Here is a 17,310-nt window from a genome sequence, read left to right on the forward strand (position 1 = left end):
CTTTCAACCGTCATCTATGACTATCCCTATTTTCGATAGTGAAAATTATGACTTTTGGAGCATTAAAATGAGGACAGGCATTATTCTTTCTACAACAAGCTTTGCAAGACAATATCTTTCAAAGAATAATGGGAGCAACAAATGCAAAAGATGCGTGAGGTTCGTTAAAGGAGGAGTTTCAACGAAGTGACAAGGTAATACAGAGAAATGACAGATACTGAACAACTGGCCATTAAGCTTACGTCTAGGATAGAGAAACTGAGTGAAATGCAGATATGAAATAACAGGGTTAATTGGCAATTACAAATAGATACATAAGTGTTAAATGTTTTGAAGCAAATCATGTTCTAACTTCTTACTTATAAGCGTCGATTCTCACTAACAACAGCAGTGATTGAAGATGATGACGACCTTGACCTCGAATAGCGTTCAAGCAATGACAGTACCCTTGCAGCCTTTCTCCTTAGGTGGCCATCACCATATACATTCATGCCGGTAAGACCAAATAGACGTAACCTAGCCGTTGATCCATAATAATCAACCATTTCCTTTGAGACAAACACCTTCTCCAAGAGTCCTAGAGCTTCTGCCTTGAGAGAATCACTTCCCCAGTTCAAAATTTTCAATAACGGCCTCATTGCATTCGACTCGTGCAACACACGAGCTCCTCTCTGAGGAAAGTCTTCTAAAACCAATGTGGAAAGTGTTTGTATAGCTTCATAAGCAGTTGCATGAACTTCCTCCTGTAAAAGCCTTATCAAACCAGGCAAAGCATTTGCTTCCAACAGACAAAATGTGGAATTCACATTGCAAACGCTTCCGTGTGCTGAACATAAAGAAGCTCGAGATGATCTAAAACACCAGGAAAAGGTTGATTTTGAGGCAACTGTGAGCTTTGGAGTGCTCATGGATAGATCACCGATAAATGCTGCTGCTCTCGCCTTTGCTGTCACTGAACCAGTATTGAGAAAAGTTACTAGCAAAGGATATATTCCCCGTTTAACCAAATCACGCTGTGACTCAATATCTGTTGGATCTGTAAACCTGAAGAGTGCACTGAGAGCGTTTTCTTTTGCATCCATCGTACCATTTTTCAAAATGTTTACGATTGCTTCAAGGCCACCCAAATTGATTAATTGCATAGTGAGTTTTCGTTCGGATTTAGGAAGGTTGGCAAGTAAACCAGCAGCAGCTACTTGTACATCATTATTTTCATCATTCTCAAGAAACCCGACTAAAGCTTCGAGTCTTCTCGGCCTGAAGAGGTATTCAACAACTCCTTCTGGTTCATGTTGTGAGAAAAGAAAGAGAAGACATATGGCAGTTTCCCGGATTTCCGAGTCAGGGTCATCAAGAAGGGGAAGAATTTGTGATACACCATTCGCTGCCAAAACCGCCTTCTTAACTAAACCTGTTTCAAACTTACAAATGCCAAGAAGAGTGCGCAATGCAGGCTTACGGAAATACTGAACTGAGTTAGGAAGCTGCTGTAGAGCTAGCAAATTGGTGATAATGTTATCTAACTCGAGTTGTTTCCCTTCTCCGTCAATAAAGAAATCAATTCCATCATCATCAGATGAAAGCTTCTCAAGGATTTCAAAGCATTTAATGGTAATGAACGCTCGTGTCCTGCGAGAGAACATTAAATCTAGAACAAGAGGCACACCTCCATATGCAGCAATAATTCCCTTATTGGCATGAACTCCTGCTAGTTTGACCAAGGCTGATAATGATAATTCTTTCAATTCAATGCTTCCAGATAGCATTTCTAGCAAAGAAGGTATAACTCCTTGCCCGCCAAGGAGTTTCAAGTTTGATTCTTCCAATTCCAAATTAATCATGGCTTTAACCATTGAGATTCTTGAAGACTCCGGTCCTTAAAAGAACAAATAAGGAAAAATGATTTGATCAGTAAACTATAATTGAATATGCGCATTTCATGAACTCAACACAACAAAGACGAGCTAAAAAACAATGTCTTGCTACCTTGAATAATGCGATCAACAAGCTCTTTGTACCAGCCAAACTTAGCAGCACAAGAAACATTTTCCTCATCTATTTCAAAAAGCTCCATCAAAATCTTTTCTGCAATCCCAGTTGAATCACTGACAGGTTCCTTTAGAATGGTAACAAGGTAAAGTATTGCGCTGGGATGCTCAGAAAGCCTTTTGCAGAAACTTCTATTCCAACCAGAACGGTCTTGAAGTAACTCATATAGCAAATCAATTGCTTCCTTTGAAATTCTAGAGCCATTTTGTAAGCAGGAAATAATGTGATCCCATCCTTGAGATTCAACCACTTTTTCCTATAAAATATTATGCAAACGTCGAGTTTAAATTGGTATTCATGACCTCAAGTATATAAATAAGAATTTAAGATTCAGGAAGAGATGTATCTCAATGGTAAAACTGGTATACTTAATAAGAGCAACATCAACATAAAAATTGGTACCACGGAAGCAGTGAACCAAGATGAACAACAGCTAATTCTTTACAAAATACTATGCTCAAGAAGTGATATAGACTTGAATTGTGAAGTGGGCCTTGATTATGATCCTAAGCCCAACGTAAGTGTGAGAAAGGAAAGAATGATGAGGTGGCAAGTAAAGTATGTGCAGAAGATGTGAGCATGTGTAATCATGTGCATGAGGAGGGCGTGATATTAGTAATAGTAATTATATAAAGAGTAGCAAGAGAAAAGAATAACTTAGCCTAGTTTTCGGTTAGAATTATGGGATCACCATCTTGATGATTTGGGAAGCTTTTTAGCTTTTGGGGCTGATAGCTACTGCTATCAGTTTGTTACCTTTTATTTTCTTATTACACCATTGCTACACATTGTAATTGTTTCCCTGTTTCATTAATACAATTGCTATTTCCCTTTTCATATCCATTTCCTCTACTTCTGTGATCTGAACCCTATCAAGAAGATATAACCGGTAGCATTTCGAAGGAAAAGCATGCACATTTGTCTCCGCAATTTTTAATCAAAAAAGTGGAGGGACTAAAACTGCAAAGTATAATATGTGGGAACCAAATTCGTGAAAAATGAAATACGGGGCCAAAACAGTATTTAAGCAAAAAAAGAAAAACAGCTATTAGAAGGCTGTTTTCATCTCGATGCATCGTGTTTAAAATTGTAATGCTCGGTTTACGTGAAAAATAAAGCTTTCTTACCTTGTTTCTTGCATGCCCCTCTACAGCATCCTTCAAAGTAATCAAGATCTTCATCTTGACATCTGTGGAATCAGAGTTCCCAAGGATAGAGATAATAGTATCGGTAAGCTCTCCTATAGAAATCCAATCCTTGTTAATTGAGTTCTCTCTCATAAGAGCCTGCATTTGACTCAAGGACTCTTTCAACAATAAGTCAGAATTGGATAATAAGTTTTCCTTGATAGACTTTATTCTAAAGCAGTAATTAAGTTCTCTCCACTCTACTATGGATTCTCGTAATCGAACATTCGATCGTAAAGTAGTATCTTCAAGAACTTCTTCTGTTTTAGGGTCAGTCAAGTTTCCATCATCAAACCAAACTTTGATGGCAGATCTCTCGCATGTAGTACCAGTGCAAAGACTCACAGGATCTATCATAACTTCTCCGGTTATCGAACAAAGGAAAGAATTAAGAGGCGGAATATATTTTTCCCTCGAGCCATATCGCTCTATTACCTGAACCCTTTTAAAGTACTGTTTCTTAACTTCTTCATAATCCCTTGCAGCGTCAGCTTGAGAGAGTAGCAAAATGATCTGCTCCAAAAAAATAACTTCTGCTCTTTCTTTCCTGTTGGCAGCTTCTTCTTTTTCCCATCTAATGCTGGCTATCTCTTTGCTGATCTCTGAAGGCTCCACTGGCACCCCAACTGCCCTTGCTATCTCCTCAAGCATATCGTTCGCAAAAGCTTGATCTAATTTTTGCTCCTTAATTCCATGGTTCAACTTATCAACAATGTCAAGCTGAGACTGTGAAGCTTCAAACTCCGCCCTTTGCATCTCGCTCTGTAATCTGTTGACTTGATCAGAAATTCTTGATAGGACTTCGGTATTTGCGAGAGACAGTGCAGCCAAAGAGCTTCCGATATCCCTAATGACTTGTTCAACCTCCTTGACTATGTATCGACACTTCATAAGTAAGTAAAAACGGCCGCGGTTTCTATACTTATCGACCAAATTACTTGCTTTTTTTACATCTGATTCAAGAGACTCCAGAGCAACCCTTGCAGCTTGTGACTCATTCAATTCCTGAAGCTGTAATTCCTTTAGGACTGGTGCAATATCAAGAAGGTGTTTTGAAAGGACATTAAAACTTTCTTTTTCGACAAGAACATCGATTGCTGCATTCGCTGTTTTGATAACCTGGCTGGTTAGAACAGCCAAAATTGTACCTATCGGTATGAGTTCCATTCCAACCATGGTAAACAGTTTGTAGTCCCTTCAATGTTTTGCTCCAACCAAGTTTCTATTATTGCGGAGACGATATGGAAGTTAAACCTATCAGTAAGTCAATGTTGTCTGGTTTCCAGGAAAAATTCTTTGTCCAAGAATTCTACCATTGAAACACATTTTTTTAATGTATATAGTACATAACCATGCAATGTTGAATTGGTTTTTCGTGTGATAATGAAATTGATAACATTGACTAGTTTATTTATCAATATGTTTCTTTCACAGCAGAAAATTTCATAAGAAAACAAAAGAAACAATTGAAAGAAACCAACATTCGTGGTTGACACGGTTTCCATTACAAATGTTAATTTTCTAACCGTATTGAATACTCATTTCAAACAAAAACTAGTCTCCAATTTTTATGACCCAATCCCAAGTTCTGTTGAAATAACTTTTTGAAAATGAATAAAAATGATACTACACTTCATGCAGAAAAGGAAAATAAAATGTTGTTGCTATATTTTTACACATAGTAAGTGACATTTTCTCATCCTTTATTTTTTTTCCAATATTCAAGTTCTAGAAGCAAATATGAATAAAAACTTTAACATGATGCTCAAAAGTATTGATATGTCAAGTCATACACTCCTTTGTGTTTGAATAAATTGAATTAATAGAAGGTTAAAATGTGTGCTTATTACACACGGTTTCAACTTTCAATTCACTCTAATCTGAAAAATAATAATTCTAATTAGTTTGAATTTGAATGTCATATTTGCTGTCTGTAGCCAAACTCATTGACAAGAAATTACTTTGAGATATAAAAACAAGTTTTAATTTTTTTATTAGTATATATGATATATGATTAGATATATGATAAACTATAAATAAACCAAGAATATGTTTACAACTTAAGAAATTTGCAGAGGAAAATTTATTAAAAAAATAGAAAAAACTTTTATTTAGAGTAGTTTAGAATTCATTCATTATACATAACAACAGCATATTGAACTGTATAATAAGTGTTACAGATACTAGTACATAACCACTAAAGCACAACCAAACCACAAGGAGCATCAAGGGTTGTTCCTTTTGCGAGCTAGTTCCCTCGCCATCTCCCTAAGTTCCTCTGGTGGTGGTGGCTTTTGCGTATCCTTGGGATATTCAATGTATGACTTCTGCAACATGATAACATGAAAATACAGTTTAGAAGATGTATCACAACTGACAATTTTAAGATAAATGTATTTATGCTCAGAATTATAAGAATTCAAAGCCAACAAACAAGCAGTGACAATTAATTTGGCAAGAAAATAATTAGCTACAAAGACCGAAACCGGATTAACTTCTAACTTAAGCGAGCTTCTGTTACAACTAAGAGTGAAATCTATCTACCTTTTCCAAGACTTCAAAAATGTATTTCCTCTAATAATTTTCTAGCCAAACTATTGTGAATCTGAAAAATGTATTTCCTACTATAACTTATATGTAACTGCCGCTAATTGATTCAATTAGGGTTAGTTGATGCACATGAAGATGAAGAAACTTCCAATGTAAAACAGATAATTCTAGACTAAGAAACTAATAAAGAATACCGTTTCGGTACACCAAAAAGCCTCCGCTCCTTTGGTTTGGAATGGCTTAGGATACTTTATAAACATTCACTCTTCTCAACCCATGGATGCGCCTTTTTAACTAAGGACACATCCGAGAGGGTTCCCATATGATCCAAAGTGGACAATGACTCAAAAAAATGGTGAAGCAAACTTGAGGTCGGAGCGTCAAAAGTAGAAGAAGGGCCCTGCACCACGTATGAGGGCATACACACCACCTGGTCCCTTAGCCCTCGACTGGAGACTACTGTAAATACCAAAAAAGTCTCATTGGTGAAGAATCGAGTTTAAGGGTAGTTTATAAACACCTCTAAAGCATCTTTTAACTGGCGAAAAAACTATAAGAGCTCACGTAAGACCCAAAACGGACTATACATCTACGGACAACAACAATTCAGTGCGTCATTTTTTTGAGGTGTTGTCTAATGCGGGTTTTAAAAGGCAACTAAGCATATGTTTAGAAAATGTCAATTCTGCAGTGCCAACGCACGTTAGCCATGATGCTCCAAATAGTAGCTTCATAATATCACAGTGGATTTTGCATCGAGCTTCGAGAAAAACAACACAAACGCTAAACCAAACATAGCATAAGTAGGTTGAGGAGAAGAATAAATTTTTATAAACTAGTAAACTACTCTTAACCTTAATTCCTATGTAATGTGTGAAACTTTTGGTGCGAACAAATACTACTATCATAAAGAGCTGAAAAACATAATGCAGAGAATCAGATTTCTAGACTTACAGCAACATCTAATAGCTCATAATAGCTTCATAACTGAGGTAAATATTCTATCTATCTATCTATCAATTCTCACATGGCCGAAACTTACACCTCTATTTTCTGTTTTATTGGTACTAACCCTCTCTCTGGTTCCCAAGGGAAGGGTCCTGTTAATCCAGAGCAGCGATGTAGGTAAAACCTGACCAAGAATTGTTCCCCCAAAGAAATCAAACGATTCCTCATAAGGAGAGCTCATTAACTACTCGAGCTCAATTACTTGGTTTACACCTTTATTTTCTAAATGAATTGAGATGCAAAATTATTTCAATTTCAAATTTGATACTTTTGAGAACTAATTGTTTGCAAATTTATTCATACCGATGAATTAAATAATAAAGCAATAAAATTAAAACCTCTAATAAAGTAGATGAATAAACAGGAAAAAAGAGAGAGAGAGAGAGAGAGAGAGAGAGAGAGGTTAGTACTTTTCCGATGAACTTGTGGAGAGTGTTATCGGTATTGCTAGCATAAACGTACATAAGAACGATTGGTACAGTGACGTAAACACCAAACTTTGCAATCTCTAGAATTCCCTTCGATGTTCCCAGTGATGACATCTTTGATCTTTCTTCTTAATTACTGTCTCACCAGGTTCAGTCCAATTAGGGTGAACGAACCGAGCTTCTGGTACTCGTCAGGCTTGGAAGGGACGAGAGTGATCTGATAAGTGTCGCTGTTGTCGCCGACGACGTAGCAGATGATAATTTCTCTTTAGGCCCGTGATTTTTTTTTATCCTAGAAAATTCAATTTTGCCCTTAAAAAACAATTCAGTTCGTAGAGAAATCGAAATATTTTCTAATTTAAATTCAACAAAAAAATCGGTAAATAAAATCTGAATTTTTTTTTAAGGCAAAAAAAAAATCGATAAATAGAAACGGAAGTTTTTATTGAAAGGCAAAAGACAAAATCCATGAAAAAGAAACACGGGCCTGAAGAGAAATTATCGTAGCAAATACCATGGAAGGATAAGGCGGTGGTGGTTATCTATTAAAGAAATGGGCTGGGCTAATCTTAATTAGGCTTAGATGCTGTTTCTCGTAGTGTATAGGAGGGTAAAATCCAAAGAATTATAAAATATGAGGTAAAATTCCGGATTTTAAAATAGAGGGTAAAAGTTAGAGATTAAATTATAATGTATCCTTTTTAGTTCTTACAGAATTTTTTTTTTTTTTAAGAAGCCTCTTACATAATATTCTTTTTAGAAGAAGTAGATAAAACGAGACGTAATGACAGATTGGATTCTCTCCTTCTCAGTTATGTACATCTCTCTCATTCCTCTCTCTTTCTCTCTCTCTCTTAATTTCATTCTCACTTGATTTGTTTATTATTTTTTAATGATGAGAGTGATTGAAATTAAGAGAGAGATAGAGAGGAATGAAAGAAATGTAGAGAATTGAGAATGAGAAGATCTAAATCCAGATAATAGAGGAGGAAAATGATGGAGTTGTAGCGCTTGTGAATCTTGATGAAGGCTTATGTTTAAATTTTCTACTATTATTTGTTTTTGTTGAAAAGCATGGTTTTATTATGTTTACTATAGGGTGTGTTTGTTTCAAGGTATGAAATTGCATTCCTTGGAATGATATTCCTAGGAATATTATTTCCAGGAATAACATTCTTACTCATGTGTTTGGTTAAAATTTAGATTTCCTGAGAATGTTTTTAAAATTTATATAAAATAAAAAATTCAAAAAAAATAAAAATGCAAATAAATGTGAGTGGTAGTGGAAAGTTATGAGAAGTTATAGGAAGTTGAGTTTTATTCCCATGGGAATGTTATATTCCCACCCTATTAGCATGGGAATAACAAGTGTAGAAGTTATGTGTAATTAACATTCCTGGGATTAAAAAATTCCTGGGAACAAATTTTCAAAACTTGAAACAAACATAGCAATGTTACATTCCAGATCTCATATTCCCAGGAATAACATTACAAACCTTGAAACAAACACACCCATAGTATTTTTTCTATATTCGACTTATTTCTTACTTACATAAATGGGGACAATTTTTTATATATTTTTTATTAATTACTCCTTCCGTCCCAAAATATAAGCAAAAATAAATACATTTACTTTTGTTGACCAATTTTTGCTTATATTTTGGGACGAAGGGAGTACATTTTTTTTCTTGCATGTTTCTTTTTTTTTTCTTTCTTTTGTATGTTTCTGGACTGATATGGAGAGTTGGAGACCATATCATGGAATAATATTATAGTTTGACCATTCAGGTCACAATGGGCTCGACCTATAGGCCTAACTAAACTACATCGTGAGCTCCACCTGCACATGTTCCACCTCCACGATTGATTTGCACGGACGAGTGATGTATGCTAGTTGTGTTCCACACCTCGACATGATCTGCACGGGCAAGCGACGTGAGTCACATGTGCTCTAACTCCACGCGTCCTATACGGACGAGCTGCTTATGGATCTCATTGCCATACTTATTGGGCCTGGACACCTCAACCCAAACACAAGACCCGTTAGGTCAAGAAATATTAGACTATAAAAGCCAAAAGGAGACACTTAGGAGGAAAAGAGGGGATTCATTCTAGGTAAAACAGTATATTGTAATAGTCATTCTCTTGAGTGCTCTATAACTCTCGAGCACGGCTCACCTATTGTATTAATCTAGTGTTTACATACGCGAACAATTTTTATTGGAGTAAATAATCATATTTACATTTATTTATTAATAACTCGGTTTAATGGTGGTTCAATCGGTTAAACCTTAACTCAGAGGTCTTATTGGTGTGATTTTCAGTCCAATTTTTAAAATATTGATCCATACATTTTTAAATTGAATGTGAAATTTCATCATAAATGAAAATATAGATATGAGAAAAAGGATGGACATGGAAAGAGGAGGGACATCTAAACACTTGCGAGTTGATGAGAATCGCTGAGCGATCAAACCTAAAACAAGATTTGTATATCTGAAAAGGATGAAAAGATTCCACAATCGAGTTGGAAAACCGATTAATAAATCGTGAAGATTGCACAACCAACTGTAGAAACTCTGATTGATAAGTCAAGGGTTAATTAGCACCACGGAGAACCGATAAGCTAAAAATACAGTTTCAAAAATTCGAGAATAAATCTAATATTTCTTACACATTATAGAGTTTTTGCTAAGTAGTTCAATGGACCCTGATAAATTAAAATAAAAACATAGCTTTAGAGATTTAAATTATTTTGAATTTTAGATCCTTGTGTGTGAACCAATTAAAAGATAAGGAGAAAAGCATGTGGAAAATGAAGTATATCGACCATATATGTTTAAGAAATTATTATTATAACATTGTGTGAAACAAAGTATTTTCTAAAATTGAATAAATATAAAGATGGAGTAATACTTATATGAATAAACTTGTTTAAATTGATAGGAATCAAAACAAAAGTTGATCATTTGGTCGATATTAGAAAGTCATAATAGAATCAAATTTCATAGACTTAGTAAGTCTAATCAGCAAAGACACAATTTAGCAAGTAGTGTGAGAGCAAAACAAGTCCCTATTTTCATGATCAATTAATGGTGCAGTTGGCAATGATCCTATAAATTGAGTATTTTGAAATCAATGAAATGCAATCAACACAATTAAGTCTTTGGAGGAACATCTATCTTTTTACACAATGAATTACCCTCTTTTCTTATTATTCTCTTTGTTCATACACTCAAGTTCTGCAACAATTAACTTTGATTACTTCATGCTGGCTGAAACATGACCAGCATCTTTCTGTCAAACTGAGACATGTATCTCTACTATACCTTCAAAATTTAGTATACATGGCCTTTGGCCGCAGAACAACTCCTCACCTCACACAACACACTGCACATCTATTAAACTAGCAGAGAATGTGGTTTGTTTTTCTGGATCAATAGCTTTAATGCTTTAATTTTTATATGGTGTTGGAAATGTGATAATTTATTTTACTAGTATATATTATTTTTATATGGTGTTGGAAATGTGATAATTTACTTCTATTTATTTTACCAGCTTAACCCACTGAAGCCTGGGATTGAAAATGTTTGGCCGTCTCTAACTGGAAAGAACATTAAATTCTGGACTTATGAGTGGATGGTTCACGGAACTTGCTCCACAATGTCAGAATATGATTACTTTAAGCTCGCGTTAGATCTTTATGCGAAAAGTGATATCAAAGACCTTCTTCCAAAGAAAAATATAACACCAGGGACAGCGCCCATAAAGAGAAAAGAAATTGAGGATGCTATAAAGGTAGGCACTGGCGGCTCTGAACCGCAACTTAATTGTGATAAACAATCTGGGAATTTGCTGGAAGTCAGACTTTGCTTCGATACTAGCACAAATCCAAAGTATAGAAATTGTCCTACTTATACAAATTGTCTAACTGATGTGTATTTACCATTATAATTATAAGAATTTATAAATATAGTAAATAAAATTGTAAAATAATGAAGGTATGAAAGTTTAATCAACATTTTTCATACCGGTAAAATAATGAATTGTCTTAAGCTATTGTGTGTGTGATTGTTCTTAATTGTTAGTCTCATTGTTCTTAATTACTGCTAAAATTATTATGTATTGTAAGTAGTATTGAGTTTTATGTTTACATTTTATCAAACCACCTAGAACACAATGAGTTGTATCACTTTAGCAGTAGAGTAGAGTAATCACTTCAATAACAATATTTGGTAATTTAGCTTTGAGTACTTTTGATGCCATTCATACTATAATCATATAATTTTTCTAAAGTAATTTCTTCTCATTAGAATATGAGTGAGTCAAATAAGAAGCATTGTAATGTGACACAAATGCACTAGACAGTTCTTGAATTTAATTACTACCTTGGTAATACTGATGGACTTAGGCTGATATTCTTTATATTTTCATTTGAAATAATAAACAAATTAAGGTTAAGGTTACATACTCACAGACAGTAAAAGAATCACCTTATAGCAGGCTCTAATGAATTCTCCTTTTGGATCGAAATTATCTCTGTGAGTTGATATGACCTCATGTGGTTCATAAGGTGGTACCTTGAAAAAGGACAGGAAATAGATAGGCATGGCATGCAAGGAAGACTTTAAAAGCACAAGCCGACCTCCCATGGATAATGACCGACACTTCCAAGAGGCTCCAATTCAAATATAAAGGCTTATAAATGACAAAGCCAAAATAAATTACAAACCAAGTCAAGTAACCACTAACCATGTTGAAACAAAGCATAAAAAACAATACTCTGCCAAGTATTTGGACATTTTCTGCTACCAATGGAGCAGCTCCATAAAGAAAGTATTATGCAGAAAATTCTACTGTAAAAAGTTACCTCCAATGCCTTAAAGAACCCTCCATATCATGCCTCCTCGGACTAGACAGATACTCCCCGAACTGACAAAAAAAACTGCACTACCACAACCCAAACACACACCCTGAAAATCTGCAGCAGAAAGATATAGAATATCTGAATAATGTGATTACTTTGTCGCAGTAAGAGGCATTTGGTAAATGTAACCAATTAACTGAGGAACATATCCTTGAAAAGGGACTAGAGTATGGGCGGGCCTTAGCAATGAAAAGGACAGGGGCAAAGTGTTATGCAAGTATTGATTGTTTCTCATTTTCTCCAATGTATACATCAGAGTTCAAAGGACTTATGAATCATAGACCACACTGCCAGCTTTCAGTTTTTTGACCTTTTAACTGTGTGTTTTCAAATTTTCATCATTTTGATTTATAATTTCGTATGTTGCCCATTCTCAACTCTCAAGTTCTTTTGAAAATTGAGAGAGAAAAAATAAAAAAGTACACCACCAGGGTCCAGGTAGAAGATCGTTCTCTATGCAAAAAGTTGTTCAAATAACATGAAGAGTCTTATTGAAACCTTTTCACATCTGACAGAATCACGAAACTAAAAGTACAAATAAAAAAGAAATGTTACTCACACCAATGCTGCAAATGCATGCTGCCATGCTAGAAAATATGCCATTTCATCTTGGTATGCATCATACTAGGAATTAAACTCGGAATTAACTCCTAGTAAGTATCATTCTTCTACTCCACTTTTTAAAAACACCACTCTCCTGTTTATGTTTGTTAAAAGTCTGTGTTTTTACTATTCCTTGACTTTACAACATCCTAGACATTTAATGTAATTATTGCAGCTTCATTATAAATAGAAATTGTGTGATCTTCATATAGACACACAGAGTTTTAACAATGTTAATTATCAAACTGAAATTTTTATTCTTTATAAAAAAAGTACATATTCAGTTTTAACATTATTAAACTGAAATGAATGTTGCCATGTTATTTTCAATATTTCAGGTAGGGCAGTGAGATTAATCAATGATAAAAATCCTCAATAGTATCCCATCTCAAAAAAAGTGTGCTGAATATATGAAAAATTTAGCTATGCATTCTTCAGATATATGAACTGGAGATAATATGCAAATGTAAAATACCTGGACAGAAACTTGATGGTCTACAATTGAAGAGGTTGGCAGCTGTCTGTAAATAGATTTGTTGACCAATTGAAGAAACAGATTCATATCAGTCCCTATATGCTGCACTTTGAACAGTTCATAAAACAAGAAAAAGTTGATAGATTACAAGGAATTATATTTAGCACCACTTTGAAGTGAGAAGATTTATAATATATGCATATTAATGAAGATTTACAAGACATAAGAACAAAAATTCCAATAAGATTAAAACACATCAAACTTGAACAAAAACAGAAATGAAGCTTGCATTTGCATACATGTCAAAATGTAGCTGGCCCTTGAATTTACTGAGATCCATTGGTGTTAGGACTATTTTAACCATAATAAGAAACTACGCCCATCATGATCCAGTTTGAAACTTTCACCTGCAATGCAAGTTAAATTAATAAGGAAAACTAGCACATAATCAAACAACTATTACATCAAACAACCCTGTTTTGATCCTTGTTCCCCTTCTCGCCTCGCCCTATCCGACTGGACACCACACACGCCTATAGCTAAAGAAACGTACAGCGAGCCGGAGCAGGAGGGAGGCCAATGTCCCATCATATACCACGGCCCACGGATAAAAGACTGAAAGAAATGATTGATATATTTAAATTAGACATTATAAATTATACCACCCTTTCCAAGCACGAAATCCATGTTTAGTCAACAATCATCGAGAGGGGCACCGCCAAGCAAGATCGAGACCAGCACCTTGTATATATAGGTTGGGGAAAAGCCCCTTGCATTGGTAGGCGGACAAGCGAGCATTCCTGTGTGATTGTGGAGAGAATAAGGTGGGCACTGTAAATCGGGCAATTCGAAAAAGGATATCTGTATAATGAGGATCGGATTTCCTTTTCGTGCCCTATGCGCCTTATTGTAACTTTCTGCAAACACATGATATCTATATTAAACCCCAAATATCAATGTGATGTGTGTTTAAATTCCCTTCTCATTGTTGGTTTAAAGAGGTTTTTTCTTTCGAGTGGATTTTGTGGATAATATCTATGTTTGTATAATAACAGCTCTGAAATCTCATCAGCATGATGCCTAAGCCAAAGGACATACAAGAGAAAATTACAGTGTAACCTCAAACATAGAGCATAGATATTACAAGTAGAATAAAATGAAATTCAAACAAATATAGGCTTCTCATTAGATTATCATATTATCCAAATATAATCTATTTCTATATAAAATTCGAGACAAATAAGAAAAAGCCAAAAAAATTATTCCAATATTTGAAATAAAAACCACATCTGTTTTCAAACAGAAAGAGAATAGACTTTTCAATATAAAATTGATACAGCAGCAATATCCTCATAATCACTATTATGATATGGGTGATTGAAAAACCCCTTTTTATTATACAAGATGAAATTATCCTAATAAACCTAATAAAAAATCTCTCTTAGTTGACAAAAGAAAACCAACTAGTGATTTATTCCTCCAATCGAAAGAAGGTTTTCCTTATAAATTATTACTTGAGAATAATGCGCTCCTTTGACACCACCAAGTTCCTCAATCATTTGGGTAATTAAATCAAAGTAGACTGGTGGTCCTCCATCTTTTTTACTGAAGAATATGTGACCATTCTTCCCAGCACCAATAGGATACTCAATGTAAGGCAAAGGTCCAAAAACAAAGAGTTTAGTCCATGATTCCTTCACACCAAGTTCGCCCAAAACTGATATGTGAAAAATAGATGTATGTAAATACCATGAGATCGAAGCAATTGACCCATTTAACATGATCAATTGTCGCTCAACTAAATTACATTTTTCATTGACATCTATGTCTAAGTCTAAGGGTATGAGTGTTGCAAAAGACACCTCATTGGTCAAGTCAAATGACACTAAGAAATGTTCATCTTCACCATTGTTTTTACAACTAGAGAACCAATGACATATTCCGTCCATGAACAATCCATTCTCTGCAGAGACTTCCCAATCTCTAGGAATGTCGACATCAATTTTCCTCCAAGAGTTACATCGAAGGCTATAAATCTCCCACAAGGGTTCATAGTATGTTTGGCTCGTCGACCACACATCTTCCCATTGCACATCGGAAGGAAGACGATTTTGATCAGTTATTTCATAAAAAGATACATCCCTAATAATCTTATAGTCATCACTTACATGGTCATAACCAAATCCGTAGACAAACGTAAAAGCGTCCCAATGAGGTGGTACAGATGATTCAGCAGAGCTTGGAGGAATGACTTTGAATTCATCGGTAGTTTGATTCCACAATATAACTTTGTCATGTTGGGAAAGACATAGAATTCCAGTAATACTACCACAACACAAAATATTAAAGAAAGGATCCTCCTGTTGAAATGGATTTGGAAACTCTAATTTGAGTCTATTCTCATATTTCTCACCAAAAAGTGAATGCATAGAGGAATAAACTTGACTATTATTATGATTATACATAACCTGATTTAGGAGGAGTGATGTATCATTGTAGTAAGAGTGAGGAATAGATATGAAATTATTGCGGAACTTGCTCAAGAAATTAGGGTTTTGAAATAAGAGAGACCATGTTTTGCTTACACATCCAAATCGCTTCAAAGATTTCAATGGAAGTTTATAAAGAACAGAGAATGCAAGATCTTCAGGTATGTGGTTACTTACTTTTGCAATTGTCAAAGATTTCGCCATCACCATTGACAGAACGAACGAGCAAATCAAATGCAGTTGCAACTATTTGAGATTACTATCCTGCCTGTAGTAATCTTTGAATGTGAACAGAGAATGCAAGTTCATGTATTTTTTACGAGAAAAGATATTTGTAAAATAATTTTTTAATAACATTTGACAACTTTCTTTTTCTCTCTATCGTTATTGTCCAATAAGAATAAATGGAAAAGAAAGTTAACACACCTCTATTTTTATTATAGATTTTTTTTTTCAATATTTATAGATTTTTTTAATCACTTGAAAACTTAAATAAGAAGTAATATTAATAATTTAGATTCTCCATTTTCTCATTTATCTTGTCATTTTACTTTCTCTCTTTTTTTTTCTCCACAAAGACAAGAATTTAATTCCAAAGTGGTAAAAAACGAGGTCTCAAATTTGATTCCCGCTAGCAAAGTAGGTCCAAGGGGTGGCAAGTGAGTTAGTCATCTTGACCATCATCTTTTCTTGAATGTCGTGAAAGGGACTAGTAACATGGGTGTCTTGAGATTCTTTGGTTCAATTGAACATATTGAGGTGCAAGTCCTCATTGATGGAGGTAGTTTTGGTAATTTTTTGCAGCCAAGAATGGCAAAATTTCTCAAATTACTCGTTGAACTAGCACCAATCTTTAAAGTGTTGGTGAGATAATGACTGCTGAGGGAGTGTTAAAAAATTGCCAATTGAGGTGGAAGGACACAAATTGGAAGTGCCAGTTTTTTTACTATTGATAGCCGGAGCTGATGTTATATTGAGAGCATCATGGTTAGCAACATTAGGGCCATATGTTGCTGATTATGTAGCATTGACACTCAATTTTTTCTTAAATGGAAAGTTTGTGACATTGACAACAGAGACTACTACTAAACCTGCTTCAGCTCAATTCCATCATTTTAAGAGACTTCACACTACTGATGCAATTGCAGAGTATTTCAACATTCAATGGGTGAAATCTCATAAGCTCGGAGATATTTTTCAAATAGTTGTCCAATAACAATAATCCTAAAGTGGTGGTATTGTTACAAACTTCGAGAGATAGTTTTCAAGCTCCATCAACTCTACCTCCTGTTAGAGCACATAATCACACTATACCATTATTGAAAGGCTCAAATCCTGTTAAGGTCAAACCTTGCAGGTACACTCACAGTCAGAAAACCTAGATTGAGAACATGGTTCAAGAAATGTTGTAGCAAGGGATCATTCAACCCATCATTAGTCCATTCTCATCACCAATCATTTTGGTGAAGAAAAAAATGGAACTTGAAGATTTTGCACTAGTTATAGAACTCTTAATGCTTTAACAATCAAAGATAGCTTCCCAATTCCAACAGTTGATGAATTATTAGATGAATTGTTTGTAGCTAAATATTTT

The 17,310-nt window shown here is 34.8% G+C and overlaps 3 protein-coding genes and 1 long non-coding RNA gene across 4 annotated transcripts; all 4 read right to left on the bottom strand.

Annotated features, from left to right (window-relative positions):
* Positions 1-274: 274 nt before the first annotated feature.
* LOC123898421 (U-box domain-containing protein 44-like) lies at positions 275-4,714 on the bottom strand. The gene is made up of 3 exons (XM_045949369.1): positions 3,177-4,714; positions 1,987-2,305; positions 275-1,876 (listed from the first exon to the last, which is right to left on the bottom strand). Exons 1-3 carry the CDS (start codon positions 4,410-4,412, stop codon positions 360-362), a joined length of 3,072 nt encoding a protein of 1,023 aa, XP_045805325.1. The 5' UTR covers positions 4,413-4,714; the 3' UTR covers positions 275-359.
* A 610-nt stretch (positions 4,715-5,324) lies between these two features.
* On the bottom strand, positions 5,325-7,511 carry LOC123898431. The gene is made up of 2 exons (XM_045949379.1): positions 7,205-7,511; positions 5,325-5,563 (listed from the first exon to the last, which is right to left on the bottom strand). The coding sequence occupies exons 1-2, from the start codon at positions 7,334-7,336 to the stop codon at positions 5,462-5,464; spliced, it is 234 nt and encodes a 77-aa protein (XP_045805335.1). The 5' UTR covers positions 7,337-7,511; the 3' UTR covers positions 5,325-5,461.
* Positions 7,512-11,397: 3,886 nt separating this feature from the next.
* Positions 11,398-14,399, bottom strand: LOC123903019. Its single transcript, XR_006807794.1, has 3 exons — positions 13,890-14,399; positions 13,228-13,634; positions 11,398-12,203 (listed from the first exon to the last, which is right to left on the bottom strand). It is a non-coding gene; the product is annotated as an uncharacterized LOC123903019 (long non-coding RNA).
* Positions 14,400-14,574: 175 nt separating this feature from the next.
* LOC123903018 (putative F-box protein At3g16210) lies at positions 14,575-16,132 on the bottom strand. Its single transcript, XM_045952871.1, has one exon. The coding sequence runs from the start codon at positions 15,924-15,926 to the stop codon at positions 14,691-14,693; it is 1,236 nt and encodes a 411-aa protein (XP_045808827.1). The 5' UTR covers positions 15,927-16,132; the 3' UTR covers positions 14,575-14,690.
* Between the last annotated feature and the right edge of the window lie 1,178 nt (positions 16,133-17,310).

The sequence above is a fragment of the Trifolium pratense genome, linkage group LG1 (assembly GCF_020283565.1).
Source record: "Trifolium pratense cultivar HEN17-A07 linkage group LG1, ARS_RC_1.1, whole genome shotgun sequence".
In the NCBI taxonomy this organism is placed as follows: domain Eukaryota; kingdom Viridiplantae; phylum Streptophyta; class Magnoliopsida; order Fabales; family Fabaceae; genus Trifolium; species Trifolium pratense.